Source organism: Hemicordylus capensis, chromosome 13 (genome assembly GCF_027244095.1).
Source record: "Hemicordylus capensis ecotype Gifberg chromosome 13, rHemCap1.1.pri, whole genome shotgun sequence".
In the NCBI taxonomy this organism is placed as follows: domain Eukaryota; kingdom Metazoa; phylum Chordata; class Lepidosauria; order Squamata; family Cordylidae; genus Hemicordylus; species Hemicordylus capensis.
This window is the reverse complement of record NC_069669.1, coordinates 15,914,104-15,939,153: the sequence shown is the minus strand read 5'-3', so window position 1 is coordinate 15,939,153 and position 25,050 is coordinate 15,914,104. Positions and strand designations below refer to the sequence as shown.

At 49.5% G+C, this 25,050-nt stretch overlaps 1 protein-coding gene across 1 annotated transcript in view; it reads right to left on the bottom strand.

Moving 5' to 3' along the window:
• LFNG (LFNG O-fucosylpeptide 3-beta-N-acetylglucosaminyltransferase) overlaps positions 1–25,050 on the bottom strand; it is a 39,507-nt gene that overhangs the window by 10,668 nt on the left and 3,789 nt on the right. The window contains exon 2 of the mRNA XM_053276830.1: positions 1,186–1,234. Coding sequence (XP_053132805.1) covers positions 1,186–1,234 — 49 coding nt within the window. The remainder of the gene's footprint in view (positions 1–1,185; positions 1,235–25,050) is intronic.

Below are 25,050 nucleotides of genomic sequence, written 5' to 3'. Positions count from 1 at the left end.
ACCCCCTGGTGTAATTATTAGCGAGAACATCACATTGGTCAAAGTCCCTGGTTCAGGTACGATTCCCTTTGGAAAACACAGGGTGTTGCTGAAGAACAGTAGTGGCTATTCACAGTTACCCCCTGCAAACTGAGCAAAGAGGCACCTTTTAAAAGTGGCAATTCTCTTTTTTTAGCAGGAGGAGAGCAACTGGCCCTATCCATCCCCAGCACAGCATCCCTCCAGTGGCCGTTGCTGGGGTCTGTCTTATGTTTCTTTTTTAGCGAACCCTTTGGGGACAGGGAGCCATTCTCTCTCCCATCTACCTGCTGTTACTCCCCTGCAACTGGTACTCGGAGGCATCCTGCCTTTGAGGCTGGAGGTGGCCCACAGCCCTCCGACTAGTAGCCGATGATAGACCTCTCCTCCATGAAGTTATCCAAGTCCCTCTTCAAGCCATCCAGGTTGTTGGCTGTCACCACATCTCGTGGCAGAGAATTCCACAAGTGGATTATGCGTTGTGTGAAAAAGTACTTCCGTTGGCTGGTCCTCAATTTCCTGGCCACCAATTTCATGGGATGACCCCTGGTTCTAGTGTGATGGGAGAGGGAGAAGAATTTCTCTCTATCCACTTTCTCCACTCCATGCATGATTCTATAGACCTCTATCATTTCTGCCCACAGTCGTCTTTTTTTCTAAACTAAATAGCCCCAGGTGTTGTAGCCTAGCCTCATAAGAAAGGTGCTCTAGGCCCCTGATCATCTTGGTTGCCCTCTTCTGCACCTTTTCCAGTTCTACAATGCCCTTTTTGAGATGTGGTGACCAGAACTGTACACAGTACTCCAGGTGTGGCCGCACCATCATTTTGTATAAGGGCATTTTAATATTAGCAGTTTTATTTTCAATCCCTTCCTAATGATCCCTAGCATGGAATTGGCCTTTTTCACAGCTGGAGGAACGGCACCGGAATATTTTAAATCCAGAAAAATAACAAGCACATTCTGCTGCTGTTATCCTAAATTTGTCAGCAGTTAAGATTGAGGGCAGGAGCCATGCAGAGGTGAAACCTTCAAGCAGAGAACTAGCAAGTGGAAGTAGACATGGGTGCAGGGGAGTTTTGGTTTTTTGGGGGAGGGGGGTTGGCCTGGGGGTGGGGAAATCACACCAGTGAGAAGAACGGCTTTTAGGAAATCAGCAAGGACTCACCTGTTTTCTTCTTCAGCTCTTCGTCCTCACCATCTGTGAAGATGAACGTCTAGGGGGAAACAAAACCAGCATCATCAGATCAGGTAACAATAAATGTGATATGCTGTGATATAAATGAGATCTGCAGATAAATGTGATATGCAGAGAAAAAGGATAAGGGTTTTTTAAACTGCAAATAATTAAATAGCTCTGCTTAACTATTTGATCCCCTGCTAACAAAGCAAAGAGGCACCTCCTAAAAGTGGTGATTCTCTTTATTTAGCAGGGGGAGAGCAACTGGCCCTATCCAACCCCGAAGTCTCTTATGTTTCTTTTCTAGATTGTGAGCCCATTTTAATTTAGTTATTTATATATCTGTGTAAACCGCTTTGGGAACTTTTGTTGAAAAGCGGCATATAAATATTCATCGTATTTGTTGTAATTGACATTTGTTGAACAGCGGTATATAAATATTTGTCATATTTAGCTTGAATTATTTGTTTAAAGGGTGCTGCCTTCTTTTTGCGATCAGAACTGGGGATGCCCCCAACCAGCTGTTCCTGCACATATTTGCAGCTGTCTGAAACATAAGGCCCATTCACACATTCTGTTCAACACTCGTACGAGCGTACAGTGTACACAGGAACAGATCGCTACACAGGTATACAATCATTCACATGTTATGTTGAACGCAGTCGCCAAAGTACACTTCTTATTTGTCACGTGCATTTGAAGGGCCCGTATTCACGTTTAAAACATTCACACAAAGGTGGACGAGAGTACAGATGTCTGTACACTCGTACATCATAACGTCTGAATCAGGCTATAACCTTGCATCTGCGAAGACAGACAGGTCATTATCAGGAGGGCAGGATTTTCTGAAGGAGGAAGATTATATGTACTATTTGGATACTTGACTGAAGCGGAAAACAAACTTGTATGTGGTACAGGGATACCTTCTCTAGTGGCATCTCCATGTCAGGGTCTCATCCTCTCTACAATAATCAAAGATTCATTTACCCCATTTTGTGAGGCATGACTCTATATCTTGCCATAATCTCAATTAGCAATCAATGAGGAGGAGGAACATAGGAAGCTGCCCTACACTGAGTCAGACCCTTGGTCCCTCTAGCTCAGTATTGTCTACACTGACTGGCAGCGGCTCTCTAGGGCTACAAGGCAGGAGTCTCTCCCAGCCCTACCTGGAGATGCTGCCAAGGATTGGACCAGGACCCTTCTGCACACAAAGCTCTACCACTGAGCTACAGCTTCATCCCAAGAGCAGGATGAGGGGAAACAACATAAAGATGTCCAAACATGGGGTAAGTGATAAGTTCAATCTTGGGTTCCCAGATGTTGGACTACAACTCCCATTATCCCCAGCCACTGGTTCATCGTTGAACTGCTGTTTCCCCTCTCCAGACACTGGGGATGATGGGAATTGCAGTCCAATATCTGGGCACCCAAGGTTGGGAACCCCTAGAGCAGGCCTGCTCAACTTTGCCCCCCCCAGCTGTTTTTGGACTACAACTCCCATAATCCCCAGGCACAGTGGCCAATAGTCAGGGATTATGGGAGTTGTAGGTCAACGTCTGCAGGAGGGCCGAGGCCGATCCCATGCTTAATCCGGCACATGACCGCCCGCCCCCCACAAGGACGTTGGCCTTGCTGCACACACTTTCTTGCACCTGTTGCCTGGGAATGTTCAGCAACAACAGTCGGAGCAGATGCCCGGGCAGCCTGTAACTGATTCACCTCCAACGGCCACCTGAACCGGAGCCAAGGGAGCGAGTGGGCCCCGCCCTCCTGTACCTGCCACCTGTCTGGCTGCACTCTCTTATTGACACAGGTAACTCCCAGCATCTGCCGTCTCTCTCTCTGGGAGTGGTGACCTCCTGTTCTGTTTGAATGGGGGGGGGGACGGGGACAGGTGGGGAAAAGGCTCTCCAGTCACCCAGAAAGGAGTGAAATAAAGACAGAAAAGGGCGGGGAAGAGAAGAAAGGCCCGGCAGCTGCTCAAAAAGTTATGAAAAGCAAAGGGGGGGGGAAGACAAAAGATGTGGGGAGGTGGGGGGAGAAAAATCCCCCCCTGAACTGAGGCCTGTGTGACCACCCATCATTCATTCCAGCAAGAGCTGTGTGTGTCTCTCTCTCTTTCTTTCTGTTTTAAGACTGTGTAGGGGTTGTGGGGGAAGAGGCTTGCTAACAATAGCTCAGGCGTGCAGTCAACTTAATGCAAGGGAGTGAAACTGAAAATGGTGTTTGCTTCCGATTAGCATACAGCTGGGCTGGTTAACCGAGTGGGGGGTGGGGGAGAGGGGGAGGCAAGCAGAGGAGCACTACAAAAACAACAGGGTTTAAAAATCGGGGTGGGGTGGGGCAGGGCATAGCCAGGAGGAGCAGATCCTGCAGGGATAGAGAGGGGGGGGGATGCGGAAGGGGAATTTGGGCAAAAGGCAAATATATATATGATGCCTGGAGGAATGTTGTGATAAAACCACAGGTGAGTCACAGATGGGGAAAGGTGAGGTCAAATCCTACTCTGTGTGTGAGGCCATGCAAATATGCATGCAAATGCCGCAATGCCATGCAAATGCGGAATTCCATCCCGCAGGGGTTCTCAAAAGTGGGTCCCCAGATATTGTTGGATGACAAGACCCATCATCCATGGGGAGTTGTCATCCAACCACATCTGGGGACCCACGGTTGAGCGCCCCTGCCGTACGGGGTTCAAAATCCAGCATCCGGGCAACTGAATTTCGTTTTCAAAGAAGCCCGGCTCTTGTCCTCCTGGCTGCCAAAATGGGGTCGCGCACCTAAGCAGATACACCGGCCGAGAGCTCGGATTCCAAAACCTACCCGGGGATGGCGGGGATCGAACCTGTGACTTCCTGCATGCAAAGCAGATGCTCGACCACTGAGCATTTTCCACGTCCTCCCGCTGCTAGCAGAATGATGCAAAGCCAGCAAGACTGACACAAGGGACAGCATCGTGTTGGGGTGTGTGTTTGTTCTTTAAAATACTCTGCCTGGGCATTTGACAGACACAGGAAACGTCCAGACATGAAGCCAAGCCCTTCTAGTCTGGTTTGGTTTGCACTGGGTGGCAGCAGTTCTTCGGGGTTTCAGTCAGAGGTCCTTCCCCAGCTCGATTTGGGGATGAAACTTGGGACTTCCTCTCTGCAAAGCAGAAGCCCCACTGCTGAGCAGCTCCCCTTTATACTGAGCTGACAATCTTCGCTTTGGCTGATCAGGAAGCCCCAGGGACTGAAGAACATTTAAGGAAGATGCGATATCCCATGAGTGTCCCCCTACATTCGATGTTTCTGTACCTCTGGAACACCCGAAAATTGTCCCAAGAAAGGAGTTTCCCCAATCTTGGGTCCCAAGTGCCTCTGGAGGACAGGAGAGGTTGGACTACAACTCCCATCATTCCCAGCCACAATAGCCAAAAGCCCTTGGGAGTTGGAGTCCAGTGCCACTGATTGGGAAGCCTTTTCTTAAGCAAAGAACTTGAAAAGGGTCCAGTGTCCCCTCTAACAGGGAGTCCCGGATGTTGATGACGACAACTCCCAGAATCCCCAAGCAAAAGCCGTTGCAACTGGGGGGTTCTGGGAGTTGTAGTCAACATCAGCTGGGAATCCCTGTTAGAGGGGACATTCAAAGGGTCCATACCTTAAAACATTCAGGTATACACCAAAGAGAGAACTATATGAAAAGCAAACGGACAAACCTGTATTTGCATACCACACATACACACACATTTGGGAGCCTGAGTTTCAAGCAGCAAACCCAGGTTTCCAGTAATGTGTGAAAAGATCCTGTGACTAGTACAATGCAGGGAATTTTGTCCTGTTGACTGTGCCACCCCTGTTAACCCCTTGACTCGCCATGCCTGCTAATGTGGATCGCACCCCAGCCCGGCCTTCCCAGCCCTGGGTCCCCAGATGCTGTTGGACTACAACTCCCATAATCCCAATTGGCAGAGGAGCTCCTAACCTGTGGTCCTCCAGATGTTGTCAAACCACAACTCCCATCATCCCCAGCCACACTGTGGCTGGGGATGATGGGAGTTGTGGCTCAGCAAAATCTGGAGGGCAGCAGGTTGAGAGCCCCTGAGCTGACCTTTGTTTCAAAGTGGTTTTAGGAACTGGCCTAAAGAAAGAGCAAAGTGCCCTTCAAGAGGATATGAATACGACAAATACGAATACGACGACAAGCATTTATAGACCGCTTTCCAGCAAATGTTCCCCAAATGGCTCTCCAGTCTAAAAAAGAAACACACCAGCAACAGCCACTGGAGGGATGCTGTGCTGGGGTTGGATAGGGCCAGGTGCTCTCCCCCTGCTCAAAGAGAATCGCCTCTTTAAAAGGTGTCTCTTTGCTCAGTTAGCAGGGGATGCGCGTTTGCACCCAGATACAGCTCGTGTATCCTAGCAAATCCCTCTGGAACACAGAGCAGAGAGAGGATGGGGATGGGAGAGAAGAAAAGAGATCAGAATCCACTGACAACCCCTACAGGGATTTCATTAAAAAGGGGGGGGGGATGTTTACTTGATTTGCTCAAGCAGGCAGCCTCCAGCAACTGTCCCCTACAGCTCCCCAAAATAGCCTCTTCGCTAATCCGCTCCCTGCTATAAATAGACCCAAGGAGATTTATTTTTGTTTAGTACTGGGATGGACAGAAACACTTCACTTTGAATTTGCCACCACACACACACATGCAGCCCATCTGCACCCTAGGAGGAACATGCACCTATCTTCTTCTTGGGGGGGGGGGACAACTCATCCAAGCCTCTCCAGTAGGAAGGGACCCAGTGAGACACGCAAGGCTACTCCAGAAAGTTGCAGGCTACCAGGGCAGGAAAGTTACAGCGTGTCCGCAGCCCTTGCTGTCAGCTCCCAGAACAGTCTCACCTCTGCATGTTCCCTGGCTCCCCCCCCCCTCCATTGCCCCCCCCCCTGCTTCTCTGCAAGAAGCCGGCCAGGAAATTCAATTAAAATGCAAACAATTGTGTGCTCGTGCGCTCACTCTTTCTGCAAGTGTAATTTGTCTGGGGTTCTTATAGCTCCACTCTACACTGCCATGGGCAGGACTGCAGGTTCCCCGGTCCAGCCAGTGTACAGGAGTCTTCTCAAGACTGCAGGGAAAGGCGACTCACCTCCTTGGCTTTTGAATTTTATTCCAGTGAACAGAATACAGACAAGGAGTGGAAAAGAGGGAGGGTAGTGCATTGATCTCTGTTCGCAGAGGTTGTTCGCAGAGTCCCTGTTCGCAGAGGAAGGTTCCCAACCTCAGATCAGCAGATGTTGGTAGACTACAGTTCCCATCAGCCCCAGCCACACTAGCCAAAGGCCCTTGAGGGTTGATGTTGGACAACTTATTATTTTAAAATTGTTTTGTTTTTAGTTCAATTTATTTAATGTTTATACCGCCCAACTCCTAGGCTCTAGGCAGTTCACAACAATAAAATACAATAGACAAAACAAAACAAACTATTACAGCAACAATGATTTAAAGCAATTTAAAGCATTCAAACATTACTAAAAGCCAGGCTTAAAAAAATGCATCTTAAGGGCTCTCTGAAAGGCTGTTAAGCCACAAATGTCTGGAGCGCATTCCTCCCAAGGAAGTTGTGTATACCTCCCTTTAAGTGGCATACACTGCTTTAAGATCTAGGTGTAAGGTGGTTTCTAAATGGAATACATAAAAATATAGCCCTAGCCACAACGGCCCTTGGGACTTGTAGTCCAGCATCTGGGGACCCACGGTTTGAAACCCCTGATCTCAGGATAGCTTTCTCACCAGCAACAAAACCAAATTTGCCACAGAATGTCCCCTCACCAGGAAGCTAGGCTCAGTGCCAGCTCTCTGACAGTCCATCTCACTCACACATTACCGTTTTATGCACACGTCGCCGGTGTTTTAAGTGTACGCTTACAACCACCATATGTAAAGCAGCCGAAAGAGCGCCCGTGTGGTACAGATGGCTTGTTGGACTGCAGCTAGAAAGAACTGGATTTCTCTTAAATCAGCCACAGCTTTCAGTAACTCACATGAAAAGGAAATTGTTTCTTAACAGCTGGTCTTGTGGTCGCAAGCATGAATTGTCCCCATTGCTAAGCAGGGTGTGCCCTGGTTGGCATTTGAATGGGAGACTACATGCGTGAGCACTGTAAGATATTACACACACACACACACACACACACACACACACATGATCTGGGAAGAACACCTGCCTGCTTGCATGCAGAAGGTTCCAAGTTCCCTCCCTGGAAGCATCTGCAAGACAGGGCTGAGAGAGAGAGACCCCTGCCTGCAACCTTGAACCTTGGAGAAGCTGCTGCCAGTCTGTGTAGACAATCCTGAGCTAGATAGACCAAGGGTCTGACTCAGTATATGACAGCTTCCTATGGTATTTTCCAGGGTTTCAGGCAGAGGCCTTTCGCAGACTTACCTGGCATCTTCCGCAAGCAGAGCAGGGCCTCTGCTTTTTTGCACAGGTACTCTGTGTACTTTGCCATACTGCCTTCCTGCTCCCCAAGGCAAAGGGAGATTTTTACAATAGTGAAAAGGGGGAGGGGGGGAGAGTTTTCTTCTCTCTCTGCTTACTCAGTGCCTGCATTGTCTGAGGACCCAGGCCTGGGGACACGCAGGAAACTTCATTGTTTCGGAAGGCTGCAATTTAAAGAAACACAGGATGCAAAGCCCTTCGTGAACAATGGCAGACACCCAAAGCGTAAGGCCCAGAACAATGCCATTTCACCCTTGTAGGCTGCTAGGGGACAGGTCTTCAGGGAGATGGCGGGGGGGGGGGCGGGGGGAGGCGGCAAGAACATGCTGTGCCCTCCAGGCAGCAGTAGCTGCAGCTTTCAAGGGGTGAGGCGGGGTGTCCAATGGCGACTCCCCTGATGATGGAGAGGAGAGCTGGTCTGGTGGTCGCAAGCATGACTTGTCCCCTTAGCTAAGCAGGATCTGCCCTGGTTTGCATATGAATGGGAGACTTGATGTGTGAGCACTGGAAGATCTTCCCCTCAGGGGATGGAGCCACTCTAGGAATTGCATCTAGGTTCCAAGTTCCCTCCCTGGCAGCATCTCCAAGATAGGGCTGAGAGAGACTCCTGCCTGCAACCTTGGAGAAGCCGCTGCCAGTCTGTGAAGACAATCCTGAGCTAGATAGACCAATGGTCTGACTCAGTATATGGCAGTTTCCTATGTTCCTACGACACAGCTCTCGGTCCTCTTCGCTTGGCCTCCACCATCACCATGGTCCTTTCTCCCCAGAGAAAACCCATGCCTGCACACTTGCTAACACCCCAGGTCTCACTCCAGCCACACTCACCCAGCAAAAGCACAACGGATACAAGTATGAATCCACTTCCAAAATCCTATCCTTTGGGAATCCTAGTTTCAAAGCGGTTGGGGGGGGGGGAGAGAGTCTTTTTGTTGCAGTGATGGCCATGGCATCATAGGAAGCTGCCTACGACATCAAGGAGGGCTGGGAAAGACTCCTGCCTAAAACGCTGGAGCGCTGCTGCCAAGCAGTGTTCCCGCCTGCAACACTGATGTTGCCAAACTGCAACTCCCATCGCCTCCAGCCACCATCAGTCGTCGCTGGGAGTGATGGGAGTTGTAGCTCAGCAACATCTGGAGGAACCACTGGCGTAGACAGCACCGAGCGAGGTGGAGCAGTAGTCTGGCTCTGCAGAAGACAGCTCCCTCCGCTCCGAAGAGGGATCTACATTCCGTCCCCCTCCACTCCGAGAGGCAACTTCTAGACACTTTGGCCGGCATCCAGAGTAAGTTACTCAATAGTGCAACCCCAGGAGGGACTCTAAAGGTCTACTTAATTTCAATAGGACTTCCGTTAAGTCATTCAGTCAGGATGTCGGCTTTGGGGAGGAGGCCTGATGCCTGAAAAATCAGTTCTAGGGGCACAGCCGTCATGCCAGCCCTGTCCTCTTAAAAAGGAGACGCATGAATCTAAGGCTGGAACAGGGGAATGGAGTTTACTAGTACCACCTTAAGCGGCGCAGCAAGGAAATGCTTGACTAACTAATAATTATCTATTATTTCTCTGTGTAAACTGCTCTGAGCCATTTTTGGAAGGGCGGTATAGAAATCGAATAAATAACAACAACAACAACAACAACAACAACAACAAGCAGAAGGTTGCTGGTTCGAATCCCCACTGGTACCTATATCGGGCAGCAGCAATATAGGAAGATGCTGAAAGGCATCATCTCATTCTGTGCAGGAGATGGCAATGGGAAACCCCTCCTGGATTCTACCCAAGACAGCCACAGGGCTCTGTGGGCGCCAGGAGTCGACATTGACTTGAAGGCACACTGGACCTTTGGCCAACTAATGGTGCAGTGGGGGAAATGACTTGATTAGCAAGCCAGAGGTTGCCAGTTCGAATAGCCGCTGGTATGTTTCCCAGACTATGGGAAACACGTCTATCAGGCAGCAGCAATATAGGAAGATGCTGAAAGACATCATCTCATGCTGTGTGGGAGATAGCAATGGTCAACCCCTCCTGTATTCTACCAAAGACAACCGCAGGGCTCTGTGGGCGCCTGGAGTCAAAATTGACTTGACGGCACACTTTACCTTTAGGGCCAAGTACTAGAAAACTGGGTCCCTCTCTTGCAAAGAGGGAGGCATAAGCTGGTCCTGCATCTAGTGAGGCCAGGGTGGGGTAGGCGGTCACCCCATGCCAGTCTGTCGCATGACAAAATCACTTCTCCCTCTGTCCCGTTTCCTTCACTTGCGACTCATCACCTCTTCCTGGCCGCTAAGAAAATGACGCAGCCAGTGCAAAAAAGCAGAGCGAAGGTCCCGGGCTTGTCTGGCAATGACACCCACTGCCTCCCACCAGGGAGCCACGGAACCAGGGAAGTGACGTGTGGGAAGGAGGCGGCCAGATCTGCCCTCCTCTTGCCCTCTGCCGCCGCTCCTCAAAATCTCCAGATCCAAATCAGCAAGGTATCTTCTCAGGATGATGGCACGAAAGCCAGAGATTTTTTTAAAAAAACACAAACCAAAAACCTTGTGACTGTGGGGGGGGGGGGGAACACACTTCCCCCTCCTACTGACATCTGCACAGACAGCAATTTCAGTTTAAGGAACCAAGACAAAACAGGTTACGCAATCAACCTCACTCCAGCCTTAAATCTGGAGGAGAAGTCGCACCGGTCTTCCAGCGAGCAAGGCGCCTAAAACCCGGGGCCTTCGCCCAGTTTGCTGAAACCATGCTGAAGGATCTGGAGGGCTAGGCTGGAATGCGGAGCACTCACCACAACACATCTTTATTGAATGAATATTGAATGCATTTCAGACCCCAGAAGACATTCTCAACTCCCACCCCCAAAATGGGGTGGGCTAAAGATATAAATGACTTGACCAGCAAGCCAGAGGTTGCTGGTTCAAATCCCTGAAACATCTATATCGAGCAGCAGCAATATAGGAAGATGCTGAAAGGCATCATTTCATACTGCGTGGGAGGAGGCAATGGTCAACCCCTCCTGTATTCTACCAAAGACAACCACAAGGCTCTGTGGGCGCCAGGAGTCGACACTGACTCAATGGCACATTTTTACCTTTAGCATAACATTTGGATATCAGAGAATCAGCTTCAGTTTTAAAAGGACAGGTTTCCAGACCTCATGGTTTCAGAAGCACCAGCAGTGATGGCCAACGGCTCCTTGGCCCTCCCACAAAATGTTCCTACTAGCCCAATCACAGCTCATGAGCTACAGATGTCACCCGCCTGCCAATGGCCGACGTGCACTGAGGTTCCAAAAGCAGACGTGCCAGATGTCTTGTCGTTTCCATTGGCTTAGCTGCTCTGATTCACAGAGGGCCAGACAGCCCTGTAGGAAGCAGAACCTTTCCAAGACCATTGCACAACCTTTACTCCCTCAAACCACATAAGTCAGGGGTTGGTGTTTAGCAATGGCTCTCATCACCCGCCCCCCCCCAGCCACAATGCCCTTTGGGGCTGGGGATGATGGGAGTTGTAGTCCAACAATATCTGGAGACCCAAGTTTGAGAACCTGGATGAATAGAGAATACAGAACCTGGTTGAAAACCAGAAACACCAGAACACAAGAACGAAGGAAGCTGCCTTATACAAGTCAGACCACGGGTCCATCTTGCTCAGTACAGACTACACCACTGTTGCCTCTAACAGATGTTGTTGACTACAACTCCCAGAATCCCCAAGCAAAAGCCATTGCATCTGGGGATCTTGGGAGTTGGAATCAACAACATCTGGGGATCCCTGTTAGAGGCAACAGTGGCCCTAAAAGGAATCTCTTACCGCACGCACATTTAGTCTCCCATCCAAATGCAAACCAAGGCAGACCTGGCTTAGTCAACGAGACAATTCGTGCTCTTTACCACAAGCCCAGCTCTCTTTCTCAAGTCCAAGTTGAAACAGCCCTTGTACACAAAACAGGCTAATACAACTGCCTGGCTGGAGGTGGGGTTTTTTCTCCTCCTTTTGTGGACACAGGACCAAAAAAATAAAGCATTTTGGTCCCGCCAGACCTTCAGCTCTGGCACAAAGGCCCTGAAGCTCAGAACTTGATCCTTCTCCAGAGAGAGGGGCCTGTGGTTATAAGGCATTCACACAAAAAAACGTGATTTCCCTCCCCCACTCCCCCGGCCGCCTTGTTTTCCAGCAACAGGAAGAATCCTCCCCTCTGTAATTTTAAATACTATTATAATTAATAATCCCCGCGGGGACAATGAGTGCCTTGTGCAATTAGGTGCCCACACGTCCCGCCTACCTCACCCTCCGCGTATGCCTCTCCGGGACTTCAGTTTCAAGCCCTATTGTGGAGCCCTGAATGGAAATGCCACATCGCCTGGGGACAGACACTTTACAGCAGCAACAGGCCTCTCTCTGCAGTGCCAGCAGGGCAGAAGGAGCCTTGGCCGAGCAAGAAAGCAAGAGGGGAACCGGCAGGGAGGCCGTCTGCAAGCACAGGCCAAGAGCCCCTCTCCTACTCTCTGCTAGGACTTGCCTGGGTCATCAGGAATGTAAAACACCAGGCCTGCAGCTCAATCAAAATCCCCAGCCATAGGACGGATAGCCAGTGATGAGTGATGAATGACCTTCCTGGCCCGCTCTTCCTCCGAGAAGCTCAGAGCAGTGTACATGCTTATTTTTATCTTCACAACCACCCTGCGAGGTAGATTAGGCTGAGAAATACATGTCTGGCCCTGAGTCACCCAGTGAGTTTCATGGTTGAATATAGGGATTCGAACTCGGGTCTTCCCAGCCCTAGTCCAACATTCTAACCACTACGCTATGCTGGAGGTGTAGGCCAATATCTGCAGAAAGGCAGAAAGTTGAGCAGCCCTATAATGCACAGATCTTCAGGGGATCTGTTCTCCAGATCAGGTCTCTGCGGAGCCTTAACACAGGAACATAGGAAGCTGCCCTATACCAAGTCAGACCATAGGTCTATCTAGCTCAGTATTGTCTTCACAGACTGGCAGCGGCTTCTCCCAGGTTGCAGGCAGGAATCTCTCTCAGCCCTATCTTGGAGATGCTGCCAGGGAGGGAACTTGGAACCTCGATGCTCTTCCCAGAGCGGCTCCATCCCTTAAGGGGAAGATCTTCCAGTGCTCACACTTCTAGTCTCCCCTTCACATGCAACCAGGGCGGACCCTGCTTAGCTAAGGGGACAAGTCATGCTTGCTACCACAAGGCCAGCTCTCCTCTTGAACTGCCTGCAGACAGTTCCTGCCTCTGCAGAGCAAATGTGAAGCTGGATCCAGTTCCATCTCTGCACATATTCTGGAAGAAGGCCGAGCAGCCTTTGGGATCTCTCCTAGGAACACAGGGTGCTGCCTTATACAGAGTCAGACCATCCAGCCATCTAGCTCAGGATTAGGGGAGGAGAGCTGGTCTTGTGGCAGCAAACACGGGCTGTCCCGTTTGCAAAGCAAGCCCCCCCCCGGTTTGCATTTGAATGGGTAACTGCATGTGAGAGCACTGAAGGATGTTCCCCTTCGTCTCTTGGTCCCCCTCTATGGAATAGGGAGGCTGCATAAAGCAATGGTTCCCAACCTGGGTTCCTCCGGATGTTACTGAACGACAACTCCCATCATCCTGAGTTACAATTTATTGTAACTGGGGATGCTGGGAGTTGTAGTTCAGCAACTCCCGGAGGAACCCAGGTTAGGAACCCCCCGGCAGAGAGACTCCTGCCTGCCCCCTTGCAGAAGCCAAGAGTTGTAATTCAACATCTGGAGTGTTATAGGTTGGGAACCCCTGCTCTACACTGACTGGCAGCAGCTCTCCCAGGTTCCTGGCAGGAGTCTCCCAGCCTGACCTGGGAATCCCTTACAGCAGCGAGTGCTCCCATGTAGCTTCCCTTCCAAATGCAAACCAAGGCACACCCTGCTTAGCAAAGGGGACCCTTCATGCTCGCTGCCACAAGACCGGCTCTCGTCAGACCTCCTTTCACTTCTGAACTGAGCTGGATGGCTGACTCTCTGGAAATGAGAGCCCGTGTGGCGTAGTGGTTAGAGTGTTGGACCAGAACCCTGAAGACCCGAGTTCAAATCCCCGCTCAGCTTTGAAACTCACTGGGTGACTCTGGGCCAGTCACGTCTCTCTCAGCCTAATCTAGGGTTCTTGTGAGGATAAAGATAACCATGTATACCACTCTGGGCTCCTTGGAGGATATAAAGGTAATAAAGTAAAAAATGTAAATAAAATAAAATAAAATAAAATGTAAAAGCCCAGGCTTATAGGAAAATGGACTGTTTTTTCACCAGTATCCATCAACCCGGGGGATCTCTTTAACCTGTCACTCTCTGATCTCCTCCCTTGACAGAAGCTGAAACAAAGTGGCCAGAACTGGATAGGTAGGTACACCCTGGCCCACTCAGGGCACCTGATCCCATCCAGCGGGGCCCACACCTGTGTTTGGAGTATAAACAGTAAACACAGCCCTGTTTGTTCTGTACACAGAAGTGCACCGGGGCTTATGGGGCGTGTGCTCAGTGTACAGCACGCACCCCAGCGCGCTATTCTCCCCAAGGGCAGGGAGTCCAGCCAAGGCGCGATGAAAATTTGGGAGCCGCAGCTGCTCAGGAATGTGCTGTCCCAAAGGCAAATACATTCCTTGCAAACACACTCGGGAGACGGGATAAGCAAATTATTTTCTAAGCACTCTTCTGAGAGCACAAGAGACAGCAGTCACTACAGGGCTCGCTCTGTGTGTGTGTGTGTGTGTGTGTGTGTGTGGTCATCAGGTGTCCGAGCATGCACAGACAAGGCTATTTAGCATCCTGAAAAATTGATAGACTGTATTTACCTGAATCCAAGACCAGATTTTGTCCAAGTTCCTTGATGTTAGAAATTGGGAGGATATCTTAAATCCAGAGCTTGATACAGGTATAACTTGTATCTTAAGGAGGTTGTCTTAAACTCAGAGTTGTCTCCTAGTCAGGCAAAGTGTCTGTGTCAAGTTACTAGACCTCATGGCTCCTGAAAACTGCTTTGGCACCAACAATAAAGTTCAATCTCTGCTTTACAAAAGATGTTATTTACAACAGTGGTTCCCAACTTGGGGGGGGGAGATGTTGCTGAACTACAACTCCCATCAGCCCCAGCCACAATAAATTGTAGCTGGGGCTGATGGGAGTAGCAGTTCAGCAACATCTGGAGGCACCCCCAGGTCGAGAGCCTCTGACTTACAACCTTGAAAAATCCCATTGTGCAGCCAAAGAGGGTTCAGAGCAGATTGGTGAGACTTTGAAAGAGCCTTGTATCGTGCAGGGCGAGACGGAGCAATGGGTCGACTCAGTATGACCAGCCGAGGCATAAGTAGATAAAAAGGTCTTTCAAGTCCGTTGGTCTGATCTTTGTAACCCTCTCCCCTTTCCCCTGTGACCCAGTATCACCCCTTTCCATGTGGGACACATGCCCAGTCTTTTAAAATAAAGAGTTCCTCTATGCATGTACAGAGAACCTCGCTCTCGTCACTGCTGAGGAACTGCAGCCAGGCACTTAGAATGCAGGAGCCGGGCTTGCTTCCAGGGCAGATGCAGATGCCCACTTCTCTTAACAGGAACCTGAACAGTCAAGCCAAACACGTTTTGGAAATACAGTTCCATTCCACTGCTCTGGGGAAGAAGAGCCGGTCTTCAGGTAGCAAGCCTGAGTTGTCCCCTTTGCCAAGCACATTTGCCTTGGCTAAGAGAGCTCATATGCAGCGCTGTAAGATCTGCCCTTTAGGGGATGGGGGGCCGGAGTTCATTGGTCGAGCATCTGCTTGGCATGCAGAAGGTCCCCGGTTCAATCCCTGGCAGCATCTCCAGGTCAGACTGGGACAGACCCCTGCCTGAAACCTTAGAGCGCCGCTGCCAGTCAGTGCAGACAATACTGAGCTAGATGGTCCAGCGGTCTGACTCGGTATACGGCAGTTTCCCCATGTTCCTCTGCATCAGCTTGCTTTCACCACTAAACAGAACAGGCAGGGCCACCTGGTCAATGCTGGGCACCTTTAACCCAGTATAAAGGTAGAGTGAGGTGTGTGTGTGTGTGTGTGTGTGTGTACACGTACACCCCCCCCCTTATGTTTAGGAATGCCATATTCTGGCTTGCCAAATCCGGGAGCCCAATTTATTATGTAAATTATTTACATATTATGTAAATTGGCTCGGAAATCATTTTTTGAGCAGAATAGTGACTGCACGTTTTCCTCCATAACTCTGCTTCTACAAGGGCTAGAGCTTAGCTTTCTCTCTCTCTCTCTCTCTCTCTTTTTAAATGAAAGCTGAAATCCAGGCAGATCTGGGTGGGCTAAGCAATCTGGGTGAGATGCTTTAAATCCGTGTGAAACCCGGAATTTCGGCGGGGGGCGGGGGCATGGCAACTCTACTCTCGTTCCACATGCTGAGATGAGGAGCACTTTCTTGTGCGATCCTGTGAAGGCAAATCCTCAGACTCAGCAGGAATTCCGTGGGTTTGGATGAACTTGCATCTCTCCCCCTATCCCTCCTCCTCCTCTCTGGCATGATTGCCGCCCCCCCCCCCCCCGAAAAAAAATCGGCATTCCCTTCAGACTCTTCTCTGGCTGAGATGCAAAACTGTAATCCACTTCCAGCAGAAGGAAGATGGAGTTCCTTCAAGACCAGATAATCTGAAGCAGAGAAGCAGGAACAAGATGACTGCAGTGGGGCGGGGGTGGGGGGTGGGGAGACGGAAGGTAATAGAACAAAAGGGCCTTCCTTGCCATGCAGATAAAAGGAGGAAATTGGGGGGGGGAGTTTAATATTCTACCAGTACAAGATCTTCAGTTAGAGACAACACAGGAAGCCAGGGAGGAGGGAGTTGTTTTGTGCAGAAGAAGAGACCGAATCCAATAATAGAGAACAGTTCTTTGGTAAAAACCCTTCCCCCCTTCTGTATATGCAGGCTTTTTTTTTTTACAATTGTTGTCACTGAATCAAAACCAACTACAACCGCCATTTCCAGCTCAGTGGGTCTACCACACACCCCGGTAGGGTCGGCTGGAAAATGCAAGGAAGCACCTCCAAGTGGTCATTAGCGGCTGCGGGGACCCAGAGGGCATTTGTGCCGGAAAATGTGTCAGCAATGTCGAGGTTGGGGTGGGGGGGTCTGGGGACCCACATACAGCTGGAACGGGGCTGCTACAGCTAAAAGAAGGCCTGGAGCTCGATGCGGTGGACAATCTCCCCTCAGCATAAATATCAGTCTTAAGAGGGGAGACCATAGCACAGGGGGCCCCCCCGGTTCAATTCCTAGGGAGGAGAGCTGGTCTTGTGGTTGCAAGCAGGAATTGTCCCCTTTGCTAAGCAAGGTCCATACTGGAAAACATGCAACATTTTATCAGAAACAGTAGTCTTAAAACTAAAAGCATGACCTCTATCATGTATGACCTCTATTAGCCAACTCAGATATAGCTATGGAAATCACTTGTCAGCTAAGGAGGAGAGAGAATCGACATCTGGAAGGCGTCCCTTGCCTGGTCATCTAGGGTGAAATAGTCTCCTGCAGGTGACCAGGCAACCCTGGAACAGAAGTGTTTCAAACTATTGGCTTCATACCAGCTGGGAGATGAATCATGACGACTGTGTCTCAGAGATGCAGAACCAACAACAGGAAAGTGACCTGCCAGGAGGCACCCATGACCCATGGACTGATTTGGGCTTGAACCCAGCTCAAAGAGGTCACCAAACCCAGTGGGCAGAGAGGGCATGGACTCCATGAGAACCCATGCGTCAGTTGAAGCCCTCAAAGAAACATTGAGGAAACCCACAGATTCTTACTGGGATCTTAGGATACAGACATGCATTTCAAGAGTTCTTAAATCCACCCCCAGCATGGTTCCCAGATGTTGTTGACTACAACACCCATAATCCCCACCTAACCCACCCCCCCATAATCCCTGTGACAAGGAACACTGATCCCCAGATGCTGTTGGACTACAATCCTGGTTAAGACTGCTGCTGAAAGCCATTGCAGCAGGGGACGATAGGAGTTGCAGTCCAACAACTTTTGCAGACCCAAGCTCGAGAACCCCTTGGGAGCCTCAAAAGCCATGGTTTGGAGAGACCACAAAGAAGCTGTAGGAATGCCACGTTGGAGGAAAATCCACCACGTACAACTTCTGCTAATTCTGTATTAATAGGATAAACAAGTCAACCGCTGGCCTCTCCAGGCTGTGGTTTCTGAAGCAGCCTTGGAGTTGAACAGGCTGCCTGCCTCATGTGCTGCAACCAGAGGAAGGAAGTATGTTTGGTTTTCAGTCTTATTACCAGCTTTGCAAACAGCTCTGGATGCAACTGAAAGAGGAAGGCCTGCTTCAAGAGATTTCTCTTTAACAGCAGGTAGACCAGGGGGAGAGGGAAGCTCTATCTTGATTTGTTCTTCAGATAAATCTCTTCCACACAGGCCTCTTAGAGCACTTTTGAGCCTTTCTGCTGGTGGTGGTGGGGTGTGTGTGTGTATCTTCTTTTGGTTTCCCATTGCCTCCTCCCACGCAGTATGAGATGATGCCTTTCAGCATCTTCCTATATCGCTGCTGTCCGATATAGTACCAGCGGGGAATCAAACCGGCAACCTTCTGCTTGTTAGTCAAGCATTTCCCTGCTGCGCCATTACAAATTCAGGATTTTTAATACATTTGCATCAGGCTTTAGAGAAAAATAAGAATCGATTGATAGGCAATTCACACCCCAGTTCAACATTCCTGCATGTGTCTGCATCACTTGTGAACAGATGCATTCTACCTGAAGTGCAATTTTAGGACTTCACCCAACTTTTTTTCGGTCAGTTCTACACAGCTAGGAACGGCCATGTCCCATTTTGACCTCTCTCGTCCCTGCATGGAAGTGCCTCTTTAATCCCCGTTAAGTGGCACAGCTCCCTGTAAGATATTCCCCTTCAGGGATGGAGCTGCCCTGGGAAGCTACTTGCATGCAGATGGTCCCAAGTTCCCTCCCTGGCATCTCCAAGATCGGACTGGGAAAGACTCCTGCCTGCAACCTTAGAGAAGCCGGCGCCAATCTGGGTAGACAGTACTGAGCTAGATGGACCAAGGGTCTGACTGGGTAGCTTCCTGTGTACCCTGTGACCATAGGCATCTGCGGCACAACCATTATACATCGCTGCCAACCCTTCTTCCCAATGCCTGGTGAAACTGACACGGTAACAGAAAACCCTGTCAGTTTCACTCATCTTCCCACCTACTCTGCTATACACACCTCCAGATGTTGGGTATGCACACTTCCATTGATATATATTGTAATAACAGGTTTTTTAAAATCTGCAGGAACATTGGAGAACTTGAGAAGGATTTCTCTTCAGCCTTGTCAGTTAAACTGGAGTCCAAAGAGAAGAAGCTGAGGGAAGCCACACGGATCGAGCCGATAAGAATGAGGGGGGATACATGTCCGTTTCAGCCATACAGCAAACTGTCAGATTACCGTATCGGATTGCCATCAGCGATCTCAGGATACAATCACATCCCAGTGTTGTTGCAAAGCAAAAGACACCCCATCCTGGAGAGGAGCGTGCGGCGATACTTAAAGCAGGAAGAGCGTCACTTGTGAGCAATGCACACTGACTCAAGCAGAGGGAGATTCACAAGAGATAGTTAAGGGATCTGAAAAATGCTTGGGCAATTTTGGCCGAGATGGTATTCGTCAGAGAGGATTTGCAGCAATGGCCAGGGAATTTCCTACTTTGCTTTGAGGAACACACCAGTCCTCATGGCACAGGGGCTGCAGGCACAAGGGGTAAAAATGCAGAACAATGAAAGGCAAGGGAGAAGAAGGTGGCAGAAAAGAGGGACGCCCAGCACAAGCCAGATATATAACCACCCGCTTCTCAACACTATGACTCATTTTGGGTGACTTCCCCCTTAGCAATATTAGGTGCGATTACAGGCAAGAGATTAACAGTTCAAGGAAAAAGCGTCTGAGTCTGCTCTCCGTTCTGGTCCAGTTTGCAAGATTCAGACACATGCATCGCAACTCCTTGCATGAGCATAGGAAGCTGCCATATACAGAGTCAGACCACTGGCCCATCTAGCTCAGTATTGTCTACACACAGAGTGGCAGCGGCTTCTCCAAGGTTGCAAGCAGGAGTCTTTCTCGGCCTTATCTTGGAGATGCTGCCAGGGAGGGAACATGGAACCTAGATGCCCTTCCCAGAGTGGCTCCATACCCTAAGGGGAAGATCTTCCAGTGCTCACACTTCTAGTCTCCCATTGTGCAACCAGGGCAGACCCTGCTTAGTAGAGGGGACGAGTCATGCTTGCTACCACAAGCATGACTCGTCCTCAAAGGGACAAGTGCCCACGACGTCTTCCCATAGACCAGCAATCCTCCCACAGGATGTGCCATGCTTCTGCTCTGGCACATTAGTGCAGAACTGGAAGTGTGGGATTGATTGATTAAGTGCCGTCAAATTGGTGACGACTCTTAGCAACCATATAGAGAGATTCTCCCTTGGACGATCTGTCTTCAACTTGGCCTTGAAGGTCTTTAAGTGGTGCATTCATTGCTGTCATAATTGAGAGTGGGAACCAGTCTCTCTAAAAGCCATGGCGCCCAGGAGGTCAACATGTTGGACTACAACTCCCATCATCCACAGCCACAATCCGCCACACTATCTGTCCATGTTACTTCCGAGCCAAACACCAAGTCCAACTCACAGGACAACCAGTGCTCCCTGCAACAGGGATTCCCAGATGTTGACTACAACCCCTATCATCCCAAACCAAAGTACATCACAGCTGGGGATGATGGGAGATGTAGTCAACATCTGGGAATCCATTTTATGGGAAACTGGTTAGAGTGCTGGACTAGGAACGGGGAGACCCGAGTTCAAATCTCCATTTAGCCATGAGACTTGTTGATTGACTCTAGGCCAGTCACTTCTCTCTCAGCCTAACCTACTTCACTGGGTTGTTGTGAGGAGAAACTCAAGTATGTAGTACACCGCTCTGGGCTCCTTGGAGGAAGAGTGGAATATAAAATGTAAATAATAATAAATAATAACAACTTATTAAGGATTAACTGTCATGCCCCCAGCCCCCAAAATCATGAGTAGTTTGGTGAGGGCACAGAGAATTCTCTGAGAGGTCCCTGAACAGAATGATGGGAAGAGTGAATCACAGTTAAGCGAGTTTAGGCCTGTATTACAGACACATTCTGCATTCTAAGAGAAAGCTTCCCTTCCCAGCATCCTCTTTGGAAGCAGCTCAAAGGTTCAGGTCGCTGCCTTTGCCACAGGCTGTCACATTAAACAATATTAAATAAGCATCACATTACATATGGGAGGAGAGCTGGTCTTGTGGCAGCAAGCATGAACTGTCCCCTTTGCTAAGCAGAGTCCGCCCTGGTTTGCACTTGAATGGGAGACCACATGGGTGAGCACTGGAAGATATGCCCCTTAAGGGATGGGGCTGCTCTGGGAAGAACATTTGCATGCAGAAGGTTCCAAGTTTCCTGCCAGGCATTTCCAGATTGGGTTGAGAGTGAGAGCGAGAGAAAGCCTCTAACCAGGGAGAAGCCACTGCCAGTTTGGGTAGACAATACTGAGCTAGATGGACCGATGGTCTGATTCAGCAGAAGACAGCTTCCTATGTTCCGAAACAAAGCTGCCAGGACTCTCTATCCTCTGAAAGTCAGTAAGCGTTCGAGCCCCAGGACGAGATCTGCAATGAAAGATCTCATTGAAAGAGAGGAGAGATGGTCTTGTGGTAGCAAGCATGACTTTTCCCTTTAGCTAAGTAGGGTCCACCCTGGTTGCATATGAAAGGGAGTCTAGAAGTGTGAGCACTGTAAGATATTCCCCTTAGGGGATGGAGCCGCTCTGAGAAGAGCATCTAGGTTCCAAGTCCCTTCCCTGGCGGCATCTCCAAGATAGGGCTGAGAGAGATTCCTGCCTGCAACCTTGGAGAAGCTGCTGCCAGTCTGTGTAGACAATACTGAGCTAGATAGACCAATGGTCTGACTCAGTAGATGGCAGCTTCCGATGTTCCTATGAAAGACTCAGACACATCCCTTCTAACCTGCCCACCCATCCCTCGGCTATCTTCCATCCCTTCCTCCCTGCTCCATCTCTTTCAGCTCCAATCTGCCACAGCCCTCAACAGCTTCAGCTTGCTCTCCAGCGCTTGTCCCTCAAGGGAGGAGAGGTGTCACTCAGTCGCGGGTCCGGCGGGCATCCCTCCAAGATGCAAACCCCCATTCCTCAGTTCCTCAGCCCCCCATCTCTAGGCAACCTGACCTGGACATCGCTCGCTCCGGCGGCCCCCAGTTCCCACAGAAAAGAGCCACACAAGTGGCTGAAAAGTCTTTTCTCAGCCCCCGGGAGAAAAGGGGCTTTGTTAGTTCGCCCGGCAAGACAGCGTGAGAGCCGAGACGCAAGCCTCTGGGAAGCCGAGAGGACAAACGGCATGGAACAAAAACCTGGAGAAAAAGGGCTGGGACCATGAGAGAAAAAGGGGGCCACCATTCCCAGGACTGTCTGTAGGTGTTGGGGCACTACCCACCGCGGACTCCCAGACTAGCCCAGCAGCGGAAGAGCCACATGCAAAAAAAAAATATATATAGTATTTCTGCAAAACAAACAAGCCAAAACGAAGCAGAGGCTTAGCCAAGGTGCGGGAGCATAGGAAGCTGCCGCATACTGAGTCACACCATTGGACCATCTAGCTCAATATTGCCTACACCAGCAGTGTCCCCTCTAACAGGGATCCCCAGCTGTTGTTGACTACAACTCCCAGAATCCCCAAGCAACAGCCATTGCAGCTGGGGATTCTGGGAGTTGTAGTCAACATCTGGGAATCCCTGTGAGAAGGAACACTGTACGCCAGACTTGCTCAACTTTGGCCCTCCTGCAGATGTGGGCCTACAACTCCCATAATCCCTGGCTACTGGCCACTGTGGCTGGGGATTATGGGAGTTGGAGTCCAAAAACAGCAGCGGGGGGGCTAAGTTGAGCAGGCCTGGTCTACACTGACTGGCAGTGGCTCTCCCAGGTTCCAGGCAGGCGTCTCTCCCAGCCCTACCTGGAGATGCTGCCAGGGATTGAACCTGGGACCCTCTGCAGAGCAGATGCTATGGGACCCATCCCCTAAGGGATAGGGGCTATCTTACAGTGCTCACACGTGTACTCTCCCCATTCAAATGCCAACCAGGGCGGACCCTGCTTTGCAAAGAGGACAATTCATGCTTGCTACCACAAGACCAGCTCACCTCCTTCCCTGGAGGAAGGTACCAGGCCTATGCCAGCCAGAAGCAGGCTCCAGAAGGTGTGAGTGAAAAGTTGATGGAATTGTGTCTATCTGGCATCATGGATGAAGGTCAAATTAGAAGAAAAACAATTTTATAGTACAAAGGAAGAGAGATTGCCCCCTTGCGTCAAGCAGTTCCAGAGTACCAGACGGGAAGAAGAGAAGAAGTTTTACCTGGTGATTCCAAAACACCTTTGACCTTTAAAGCCCTACACGGCTTGGGGTAGAGGTACCTGTCAGACCACATTCACCCATATGAATCTGCCAGGGCCCTCCGCTCATCATCTCAGGCCCTGCTCACGGCCCCGCCACTAACGGAGATCCGGTTGGCCGGGACTAGAGATAGGGCCTTTTCGGTTGTGGCCCCTTGGCTTTGGAACACCCTTCCGGAAGAGCTTTGCCATGCTCCCTCTCTCAGTCTTTTAAAAAATCTAAACACGCATCTTTCTAAAGAGGCTTTTCAATGCTCCATCTTTGGTTATATCTGGTAGGCCTTTTAATTTGAAACTTAATTCCGATTGTGGTTTTAGCCCGACTTTAACTGGTTTACTTAATTTGGTTAATTTTATTAGTTTTATTTTACAGTGTATCTATTTTATTGCTGTGATCTGCCCCAAGCAGTAGTGTATTGGAGGGGCGGGGTATAAATATTTTAAACAACACACACACACCACTTTTGATTTCTCAAATGGTTCTCCATATCATTGTCAGCTTGCTAGGAATGAAAGAACCTTCAGAGTACCGAAGGCTGTTCTTAAATAGCTGGTAGGCTGATGATCGCCGGTAGGCTGTCTGCTGCTGCCACCATCACTACTGTAGCCAGGTCTCAGTTCTTCCACCCAAATCATTCTACCTCAAACATTGGAATCTGCAGTGGGAGTGGTCCATGGTGTGAAGAAGCAAGCTTGTTAGAACTGATGGTCAGTGTAAGAGTGCCCGTGTAGCGTAGGAATTAAGCTTGGACAGAAGAATCTTGGGTTCGAATCCCCACTGGTCTGCAGAGTTTCTGTCTGGCAAAGAACTATGAAATTCACAGGGTAGTCTTGTGCCAGCTGTTATCTCCAACCTCAAAAATGTTAAGGCGCAAAGAGGATGAGGTCCTTGAAAGATGAGTGGACTGCCAGTGACATTTTCATTGCATAAAGGTGATCAAGAATTCAGATTCTGCTGTTTGGTCTAAGGCAGTGGTTTCCAAATTGAGTCTTACCTTTGGGTGTGATGTACTGTTTCCAGGCAAGCTGGAAACCAGAGTAAAGAGGGGCTGTAGCAAGGTGGTAGAGAACAGACTTTGCACGCAGATGGCCCCAGTTTTGATTTCTACTAAGACATCTACCTGAGCCACTAGCAGTGACTGCAGCCATTACTGAACGAGATGGACCAATAGCTCAACTGTGTTTAAGACAGGTTCATATGCTACAGAGGCAAACATTTCCCCAAGTGGTAAGGTCACTAGTGATACAAGTACTTGGTTTGCTGGCCACCTGTACTGTTCTGCCCAATGGAAGGAGGACTGTACCACATTTTTTTCACTTGATCAATAATGCAGGCTAAAGCAGCAAGGTTTTTTTGAATGTGCACAAAATTTGCCCGAATTCGATTTGAAATGGCATTGAACTCAAATTGATTCAATTTGGAACCACTGAACGGAGGGAGATTTATTCAAATTCACCTGAATTCAAATCAAATTCAGGTGAATTTGCTCAAGTTCAATTCAACTTGATTCAAATTTGGGCGAATTTGAATCAATATGAACGAATCTTCACTCAGTTCAATGGTTTCGAATCTATTCAAATTCAAATTGAATTCAGGTGAATTTCATGCACAGCCCTCGTTTCCCCCCACTTCCTCGCTGACGACTAGCTGCTTATCCGGAGGGTGCGAAGTTGCCACTTGCCAAACAATCTGACCCAATCTTAGATGCTAATTTGGCATACAAGGTAGAAATTTGAACCTGGACTTGAGACATCAGGCTTAGAGGCATAACTCAGGTGAAGACTAAAGAGAGAGGTCTTAAGTCCTTCTCTCCGCCTCAGTTTCTCCAGGTGTAAAATAATCCATCTTGCAGTGATGAAAGAAAAAGCACTT